Below are 9,917 nucleotides of genomic sequence, written 5' to 3'. Positions count from 1 at the left end.
GTGGCACATGAATCATTTGAGAGTACTTTAATTTCATTTAACTAAACATTCACTCAGCTGAATATTAGACACAAATGACATTGCCTGTGGGTTTCTCCTGTGTTTGAGACTCAGTAAGTTCTCCACATAATTTAAGATTTTTTCTATACAGGATTTAATGTGTGTGTGTATGTTTGTGTGGTCCAAACGATTGCAACCTGTGGTTGTCTGGTTACAGGATGGCTGAATCTCCTTCACCTGGTGGGTCATGTGTTCTGTTTTCAGTTTGTGGTCCTGTTTTGTTGAGATTTGTGACTCATTTCTTTTTGAAGATAACATCTGCAGACTAGGCGTCAGCAAACACACTCCAAGTTAATGACACCCAGTCATGGGGATATTTCTGCTTTTGGTTTCCCTCACAGATAAGTTGCGCTATGATATAAACTGAAAGCCCCGCGCCAAAACAATGTATCTTTTACTTTTGGTAGAAGATCCCCAAGCAAGTTTTGGATGTGCTGCTCTTGGCGTCATAACACCTTAGAAATATGAAGAGAGGTTCCATCACTCTTCCGGACACAGCAAGAGCTTGGCGTGGCCACAAGGTCACAGAGATAGATGTGGGCTGTTATTATGCCTGATTTGTCATCGAAGCTTCATGAGGAAAGGAGGCTCTTAGCCAAAACAGCCCAGACTATCAGGGCAGGACGACAGACGCATAGAGTCGAGAATGTCATTTTAGTGTTTACTTGTCTCGGAGGGATTTTCTGCTGAGTGTGCATTCACCTTCATACACGCCAGCCAGGAGACACTTACCCAACATTTTCAATTTGAGTGTAATTCTATATCATTCAAATCTATGCATTCACTCAGGGATACAAATACGACAACAACGTATTTCAAGCAATTGTACACTTTTATTTCAATTGGTCCACAGGTGACGGTCAAGTCAGACTAGGGGACTTCCTGAAAGAACCACTATGACGTTGCTGACACACACACACACACACACACACACACACACACACCGTCTCAGTTTCAGTGAGTTCTTTGCTGGCCCACAGAAGGCAGTAGGTTGACCTCTGCTCTTGAACAATGGGCCTCGATCTACAGCCTCAAAAACACAATACTATAGCTCCCTCTAGTGGACATGCTTGATACATGCATGTTTTCGGGTGGGTGTTTGTGTGTGTTAATAGAAATAACTATATATAATACAAGAAATAATAATATCAGTTTAATGTCATTACATCAATACTTTCCAGTTATCGTATTGATTATTTATCCGTGTCAACATCTATGCCATCCATCCATCAGTTTTTGTTTAATGATAACGCAATTCTCTCTTCATAGTTTGTATTATTATGCGGTGGTTATTGTCGTTGTTGTTGTTGTAGTTGTACAACATTATTATTGAAGTAAGTTAAAATTAATGTGCTGTGCATTTCCAAGTGTTTCGTGACATTTCGGCAGTAATAAACTTTAGGTTTCGTTCTCAATTTCAGTGTAAAACGGTCCCTCAGTACTTTGTAGTCAACAGGAATCTGCTTCTCTCTGCCAATCGACCAGGACGCATTATGCAAGGAGCCACGTAAGTCGACGATGAAGCTGGTGTAGTATAGAAAATAAGGTTTTGCCGTGAATAGGGAAATACTATTTCATAAATGTTATAACCTGGAATTACAGTTGTTATTTTTGTTGTTGTTACGGGGTATAATGTAAATAAAAGCACAATAAAGTACACAATAAGTGGACAAATATACATAAAAGAAACCGAAACATAATTTCAGTCGGATAGAAAGGCCCGTTAGGAATCTGGAAATGTCTCCATAATGGTGTAAGCATGGAAAGCGTGTGTTCTGTGTGTGTCCTCAGTGCCCAGGAAGTTAATTTTTTACAGTGAAGTCTTAAAATAAGTTCCTTTCACGCACACACAATGTTTGAGTTAGAATAAGAGTGGTTGTTTTAGTTTTCTTGATGGTAGAGAAGTTACTCGACATGAGCATTTAGTGTAAATGTAGTGTCAGTAAAGTTACAGTGGTCAGTCTCTGATAGAGGCTGAACTTCGAAATTCATCTGACATTTTGCCTGAAATAACGTTAGCTGCATCTGCAAGTACATTGTATTCTAACTTTACAGCAGGTTTAGTGTTGTGCTCAGTCTCCTTTGTGGTTTAAATGTTATGAGGAAGTAGTTACTGCCAGTGATCGTAATCTTATTGTGTAATCTTATTGTGTCATGTGAATACATTCATATTGTTTGCTGTCCCTCCTCTTCATTTTCTTCCTCCTCCTCAGACTCATGTATGTTTCTTTTTTTTCACAGCTTTAGTTTCGGACCCCGCACGGCTGCTGTCAAGACAGAGGATGCACCCAGCGACACGCACTCCCTCACCACTCAGAAGGAAGAGGGAAAGAAAGAAAAGACTGAGAATAACAAAATATATCCTCCATTCTCAGGCAAGTCACTACAATATTTTCTTGTCAAAGATTCTTCATGTTTGAGTTGTCTTTTAATAGGATTGCCTCTACACACAGACATGTTGTGTTTGTTTGACCGCTCTAGAGATCTTTAAGTTCTTTAAATGTCTGAGTGTGACATCACTAGTTCTCTGCTGAATAAGAAAACTCCCCAAACAACCAAATGAAAACACAAGTTAGACTCAGCTTCATCTTCCTCCGTGTTTACCCATGAAACTCTTAAACTCTACAGCAACGCTGGCAGATCCATGGAGAGGAATGCAGTGGACAGAAGAGTGAGTACAGCCTGGACTTTACAAATGAATAATTGTTTTGCTGTCACCCTTAGCAGTGGAAAGAGGTACATGATGCTTGATGCTACAATGCTTGACTGATAAGTTCTTCATAACTTCACTGCTGGTGGGATTTGGTCCCATATAAGTACTTTTTGTGTTTACTTTCAAAGTGTATAAGACGTTGTTGTGAGTGTCCCTATATTTCTACACAGAACATAAAGAGCCATATTGTTCCATTTACAACAGCAGCTTTCATTCAAACCTAGGCAAAAGATGAGCCTGATGAAGACCGTGGGCTCCTACAGGCCAAGCTGTCAGGAGGTGACCCGGGCTCGGGTTCTCCTTCTGGGCCCGGTCAACTCTGGAAAGTCGAGCTTCATCAGTTCGGTCCAGTCTGTGTTTAATGGAAGAGTCACCAACCGTGCCATGGTGGGGTCGTCCTCGACTAGCTTCACCAAGAAGGTGGGATATCTGGGCCGTTCAAACATGATTCCTTAGTGAGAGAAGAGTTTGACCGGTGATACATAAACTGAGTCAACTGGTTTGATATGGAGCATTGCTGAGGTCACAGACGTCCTATGAGATGCTCTGCTGCTTCGCCGCCACACATGGGATCAGTGAATGATTGTGCAAGTGTTCTTTGTCGGGATGGAAAGTTGTATATCAGTTCAATCTTCCTTGCATCAGCTGCAGTCCTTCACCATTTATGGTCAGAAGGGAGGGGAGCCTACTGGGCTGGTGCTGTGTGATGTTATGGGCCTGTCTGATGGAGAGATGACCGGGCTGAGCCTTCATGACACCCTGGCCACCATTAAAGGTCATGTACCTGAGGGACACAGGGTAGGCAGGATTTGAATACTTATCCTGTGTTGTGATCTAACCTGGAGTCTGTTTCAGTGAGCAACATTATCATCTATCGTTTCAAGAGAGTGTTCAATCCGTCCAAATCTAACATTGAGTCTTCATCTCTTCCAGTTTAGGGCAGCACAGCCAGTGAGGTCAGAGACTGTGGGCTATGTGAAGAAGCCGATGCTCGAGGACAAGATCCACTGTGTGGTGTTTGTGGTGGACGCCTCCAAAATCTCCTCCTATCCCAAAGGTCTCAACACAACTTTCCAGCAGCTCCGGGAGCACATCAGTGACCTGGGTGAGCACAAGATGGGCACAGACTGAAAGATATGAAGCCATCTGACTCTTTGGTGTCACAATTATGCTGCAATATTTGTTTTTTACCACATTAGAAGCATTTTTGTCAACTGATGTTTCTGATGAGATGTATAGCCCTGAAATTGAAATGTATAATATAGTGAACCTCTCTCATACCTTGCTCTGCTAGGTGTTCACCAGGTGGCTCTGCTGACCCACGTGGACTCGATTTGCTCAGAAACGGCCAAAGATGTCACCCAGGTTTACAGGAGCCGCATCATTCAGCAAACGGTAGAGAGAGATTGTGGCATATAATATGCAATTGTCGAAATAATAATAAAAATATGGAATGGCTGGACATCACATCTGCCACCCATAACCCTCTGTAATTGACTGTTATTTAGATGAATTTCTTGTGTTTGTATTTAGATTGAGAAAGCTGGAGCCCTGCTGGGAATGTCCGCCTCCTACATTGTCCCGGTGAAGAACTATTCGTCAGAGCTGACTGTGGATGAGAACACCGACTTGCTTCTGCTCAGCGCTGTCGACCACATCCTGCAGTATGTTGACCTGTACCTGCAGGACAACGCAGTAAAACACAGTGGCAAGGTGGAAATATGAACATCCAATATATACTCTCCACAAATACTATTTCATCATTTTTGTTCCACATTCTTTGAAAACTTTTGTACTTTTTTGTTAAAACACTTCTGAAAACATGTCAAAATAAAAAGTGTGGCTATGTAAAGGATGAGTGGTCTGTGGTGTTTACTAGCCTTTGTCTGATATTGCTTTTGTGTTGGAATCTAATACTTCTTACTGTCAGGTTCTGTCGGGTTTATTGCATGAAGAGGTTTAGGTTGTAGTCAGAGTTGCCTTGAACACAACCATATCAGCCATTATCAGTAACGATGGGGAATTACTATTTTTAAGCTCCTCAAATTGTAAACATAGAGAATTTTTTATTTTTTATCTATATCTAATTCAAGATAAAAAAAAATTGTGTTGCCTGCTTATTTTGAAAAACGGATGTAGTCACTTGTGTATCCCCGCACTCAGGTGGTAGTTAGTAGTAGGTGGAAGGCGGGAGTACGCGTACACCAAATGTGGGTGCGGCTGATTTGACCACAGAGTTTCAAATGACCGCCGACTCAATCGCAGTTGTTATATCCAAAATGAATCCTCTAGTCTAGATCCTACTCGGGTTTTCCACGCACCCCGCGTGGGCGTGTCCACGCGGCCATAAACCAATAGCGCTTTAAGTCAACACAAGCTGCAAGTCATCCTGACTCTTACGTTTCTAACGACCCGGAGCAGAGCTACATGTGAATGTGTTAAGCGAGCTCTTACGTGTCTTAACTGCTACTTTAACAGCGACTGGAGCTACGACTTTTAGCAACTATTAGTCCGAGGAAAGCGCATGGAGTCTCTAAACGGCACCCCGGGCCCCTGTGCGAAGACGTGGCTGAACCATGCCAAGACTCTGAGGCTCCACACCGGGAATTTAGTGAACCGGAGCCGGTTAAAGAAGAGATGTCCGTCCTCACCCAGCGAAGAGGTAACACACTAACAACTGAGCGTGCAACTTATAAGCTAGCATGTTGGCTAGGCTGCCCGGCTTAATATTTCATTAGCTACTCGGTGTATTATTACTGAAATCCCCGCGTATATAGTTATAGTTAAAGTGTTAGATCACCGCTGGGAAACAAGTAATGCAACTTTATGATCTAACGTCAGGTGGATCGTTAGCAGACAATAACAGGTGACCTCCACCTGCTGCTGAATGAATGAATGAATGGATGACTAAATGTTCAAAGTGGATCAAAAACAGCAGTGAAGTTCTTACATTCATGTTTCTGTGTCATGTTTCAGCTCAAACAGTGTATTCAAGCCACGCTGAGTGATTGGGTTTCCACCAAACAGCCGCCATCCAACGAGGTAAGACTGAGTTTGTGTTGTTGTGTCTCTGATGGTCTCAGTCACATGGCAGTGTATAGTTGCACACAGAGACCCCAACATTGAATCTAGTGGAACATGCATCTAAACACAACAAATCCTAAACGTTTTGCATGTTGTCATACAGAAAACTCTCAACAAAACAGCATTTGAATTGACTGTTGTTGTGCCAAGTAGATACTGATGATGCATTGAGAAGATTCCAATGCCTGACAAAGCAAAAATAACTGCCAGACATCAAAGTATGGCCGCTGCGCTTACTGAAAGCAAGCTGTCAGGGTGATGATCATGCTGTGTTGGCTGCTAAAAGCCCTGTGGGTGAGGGTGTGTGTGTGTGTGTGTGATTTGTTGGGGTGAGTGATTGGGGCACAGAAAGAGTTGTCAGTTGGGGGATTGTGCAATCAGTCTATCCTCAAATCAATACACTTTCTGTGAAGTCATTGTGAACAAACACATTCCTGAGCTCTTTAAAGAGGCCGGATCAAAACAATGCTGTCGGGGCTGTTTGTCTTCTCCTCAGCCAATCTGTGCTTTATCACCGTGTGTACTGGGCACGTTGTAAAGCTCAAATGTGCTCTTGTCTTGACTTTCCAGGACCTTCCAGATACGTTGGACTGCTCCATTCCTCAGCCAACAGATGCTATTACACCTGAGGAGAGGGAGGAGCTGAAGGTGTCGGGTCAGTCTATATTCTATAAACTATAAGAACCTTCTGCAGGGAGACACAGGGCAGCATTCGTTATGGGGTCTTTATGTTATACATGTATAATATCTCAGACACTATTGACCACAGGGTAATGATTTCATCTTGCCTTTTCACAGTAACACTAAGTCACTGAGCTCATTATCATGCCACTGTATGCTGCTTGTGTTTTACAGCTAAATTGTTCCTGTGTGAGTCTGGCGAGTCTTCTATCAGAGATGCAGTGGAGATGGGTGAGTGTTTGATCTCTTAAAGCACAGCTGATCTGGAACTTTCTTCTTAACCTCAAACATACTATTACTGTTATGCTATTACTGATCTGACTTTTCTTTGTCTTTTATTTAAAGCCCTTCAGACGCTGGCTGTGTCCCAACTTGACTCTGTTATCTTAGCACCGCCGCTGCTTACGGACGGTGACCATCAGACTTTGGCCCACTTTCAGCCCGCCTGGGAGGAGCTGGAGGCTCTGGTCAGGAACCAGCAGATTGCAGCCATCGGCACCTCTGACCTGGACAAAGATCTCCTGGAACAGCTCTACAACTGGGCTCAGGTCAGTGGGGCTGCTTCTCCGCCGTCACAGTCCAGCCGATGCTCTGCCGGTGCTCAGCTCGCCCCCTCCAAGAACTGATGTGCGTTCCCACCACTTAGAAGCAGAGTCATACTTGTATACCTTCGCTTTTTTTTCAACTCTCCTGATTGCACTTTATTGTTTAGCCGAGTGTTTTTGCAGTGGAAAAACTCTGAAATGTTCTTAGTTTAGTACCGACACAAGCTCAGGTGGAAGAGGGGGTTTGGTGTTGTTCTCTTTGACTGTAGAGGAAGTTTTGCATATAAGAATATTGTAAGGTGATTTGCATTTTCGCATAATAGGATTTGACCACCACAGAGCTTCTATTGTTCAAACTGAATATTAAATCCCGTCCCTGATGCCGTGTCCTGTTCCAGGTGAAGCCCAGCAGTAACCAGGTCAACCTGGCCTCCTGCTGTGTGATGCCACCGGACCTGACAGCCTTTGCTAAGGAGTTTGACATCCAGCTGCTCACACACAATGATCCCAAAGGTGAAGGCACTGTTTTTATTTTTTCAGAGTCAAAAGGTTTTACAGGTTTTTCATACACTTAAATGAAAAATCCCAAATTGAAGGTTGTTATTCCCGGAGGGTTTAAATTCATTATGTGTGTGCGTGTGCGTGTGCGTGTGCGTGTGCGTGTGCGTGTGTGTGTGTGTGTGTGTGCGCGCGTGTGCGTGCGTGTGCGTGTGCGTGCGTGTGCGTGTGGTATTTCACATGTGGTGACTCGTACTTTAATGCTTCTCCTTGAGCTATGAAGTGATCGCCGTGGACCTCTTGCGTTTCAGAGCTGATGTCTGCAGCCACATTCCAGGAGGTGCTTCAGGAGGGAGCGCAGGAGCTGAACGGTGCCGAGTGGAGGCTGGAGTGGGTGCTACGCTACTCCATCATTGTCAAGAGCCGGGGCATCATCAACGCCAAGGGCTACCTCGTCAGTGCCAGGAAAGCAAAACCCTAGCACGACCCCACCAGAGAAGGGGACAGACACAGGGATGGAACCATTATCATCCTTTTCTTTCTCACATACACACACACACATGCCATGCAACGTCATAGCTGTAAATAAGAGATGCTGCTAATCACCACCGGTCCCGACGTTTTTGTTTGATATATATCTCTGTATTTTTTTCAGGTAAATATGTGAAGGTATGACTACACTGCCAGTGAAATAGAAAACAGAACACGATATCACACACACACACACTACGTGACAGATGATTTTCCGTACCAATCAATACTTTTTACTGTCGTCAAACCACTCGCAGCAGAGGCTTCGTTTTGCTAAAGGAAATGTAGGCGTTGGGAGACTTTGACGGAAGGCGGTCGCTTGAGTCTTGTTCTTACGTGAAGTGCCTCCGGTGCCTCCCAAACCCTAAAGCGTGATCATGAGAAAAGAGCTTAAATGCTGCAATACATGGAAATATGAAGAGGAATAGAAAAAAATGTTGATTGATTGTTTTAGTACACCTGTTTCAAAGTTTTAAAAGGAGAAATGGAATCAAAGGAGAGCACTGTACTCCTGCTGCACATTCCTCCACTGGGAAGAAAAGAATGCATGAATGTTGATCCTCCTGCATACAGTGTCTGTGTTTATGCTTCTGATGATTTAATTAGATTGCATTGGTCTATTTTGGTTTTAATATAATTGTTTTTCCAATACCTTTCTCTAACTGCACTGTTTGTTTGGTGTCTCGGTTATTGTTCACTCTTACTATGCTTGTGAGATTTATTTTATAGATGGAAGTACTGCCCTATTTGGAGATTGAAGTTCTTATCATTTATATCCTTTGTTAGCACTGGAAACGCCAAGACAAGGCAATGTGAAAGTTTGTTTTGGAATGATGGTCGTTCTTCCTCACAGGGTCCAGTAAATCTCATGCAGACAAATCCTCTGTGGTACTGTAAACGTATTTAATACTGACACATAATGTATATCATGAACTGGCTTTATTAAAAAGATCAAAATTTTTGTCGCATGTTTTTCTCATTTATTAATATTCTTTTTTTTTTATCGTCAATCGTTCATTAATACAAGAAAAATAACAAAGCAACTGCGCCATCTAATCAGCGCCGCTAGAGCGCGCACGTATTTTCGCCTTCGTGGTAGCCGTATTAAAACGGAAGTTAGCGTGAGGATACACAACAGACTGACAACAGACAACAGATTTATATCCGTTTTTCAAAATAAAATCAATAAATAACCTGACCACAGATTTAACTCAAAATCAAGCACTTTTACTGTATCATTTTAGAGAATTTCAAAGTTAAAGTCTCACAGTTTGTATGTCTGATATTTTCTACATATTCTCAAAAAACCGACCGGTCACAGGAATGGAGGAAGTAGAGAAGTGTGTCAGTGCAATGAAAACATTCAGGGTTGTGGATGAAGACGAGGATGTATCTAATGCATGGACCGATCATATAAGTAAACCTGTGTTTGATAAAATAAGATCAATCACATCCAAAAGATTGAGAATTGTCTTTGGAATTTCCTAGATTTAACACAGGAAAAGTCTTAATTTTGTCCTTTAGCACGTAGTGATAATAGTTCTGATGGTGTATATAGATGCATTTTTTTCTGATCCCTATCTTATTCACCTTTCTTATTTGGTTGTATTGCACAGAAACTAAGTGCCCTTCCATTTCATTGCATGTTTTACTTTGCAATAATGCTCATGTGACAAATAAGGAACCTTGAACCTTGAACCATGGTTCATTACAAGTCTTTACTACCGTCTCCATGGCCAACATACATCATGCTATTGTCCCCTTTTAGTTAATATGTATTATAATTTCACATTTCAAATATTGGC

General features: G+C 42.5%; 2 protein-coding genes across 3 annotated transcripts; both read left to right on the top strand.

Annotated features, from left to right (window-relative positions):
* The first annotated feature begins 1,538 nt into the window (after positions 1 to 1,538).
* On the top strand, positions 1,539 to 4,545 carry ifi44g (interferon induced protein 44g). Of its 2 annotated transcripts, none has more exons than XM_076153650.1 (8): positions 1,539 to 1,567; positions 2,302 to 2,435; positions 2,689 to 2,731; positions 2,998 to 3,193; positions 3,425 to 3,571; positions 3,707 to 3,878; positions 4,068 to 4,168; positions 4,307 to 4,545. In XM_076153650.1, exons 1-8 carry the CDS (start codon positions 1,554 to 1,556, stop codon positions 4,496 to 4,498), a joined length of 999 nt encoding a protein of 332 aa, XP_076009765.1. In that variant the 5' UTR covers positions 1,539 to 1,553; the 3' UTR covers positions 4,499 to 4,545. The 2 variants fall into 2 exon arrangements, with proteins under 2 accessions (XP_076009765.1, XP_076009764.1); XM_076153649.1 differs by having other exon boundaries at positions 3,419 to 3,571.
* A 597-nt stretch (positions 4,546 to 5,142) lies between these two features.
* Positions 5,143 to 9,073, top strand: gclm (glutamate-cysteine ligase, modifier subunit). The gene is made up of 7 exons (XM_076153522.1): positions 5,143 to 5,435; positions 5,750 to 5,815; positions 6,428 to 6,512; positions 6,713 to 6,769; positions 6,884 to 7,086; positions 7,482 to 7,596; positions 7,893 to 9,073. Exons 1-7 carry the CDS (start codon positions 5,298 to 5,300, stop codon positions 8,060 to 8,062), a joined length of 834 nt encoding a protein of 277 aa, XP_076009637.1. The 5' UTR covers positions 5,143 to 5,297; the 3' UTR covers positions 8,063 to 9,073.
* Positions 9,074 to 9,917: the final 844 nt, after the last annotated feature.

Source organism: Genypterus blacodes, unplaced genomic scaffold, assembly GCF_046128005.1.
Source record: "Genypterus blacodes isolate CSIRO-AG114 ecotype Tasmania unplaced genomic scaffold, CSIRO-AGI_Gbla_v1 ptg000058l_1, whole genome shotgun sequence".
Taxonomy (NCBI): Eukaryota; Metazoa; Chordata; class Actinopteri; order Ophidiiformes; family Ophidiidae; genus Genypterus; species Genypterus blacodes.
Note: the sequence above shows the minus strand (reverse complement) of the source record. Positions and strands in the feature narration are given on the sequence as shown.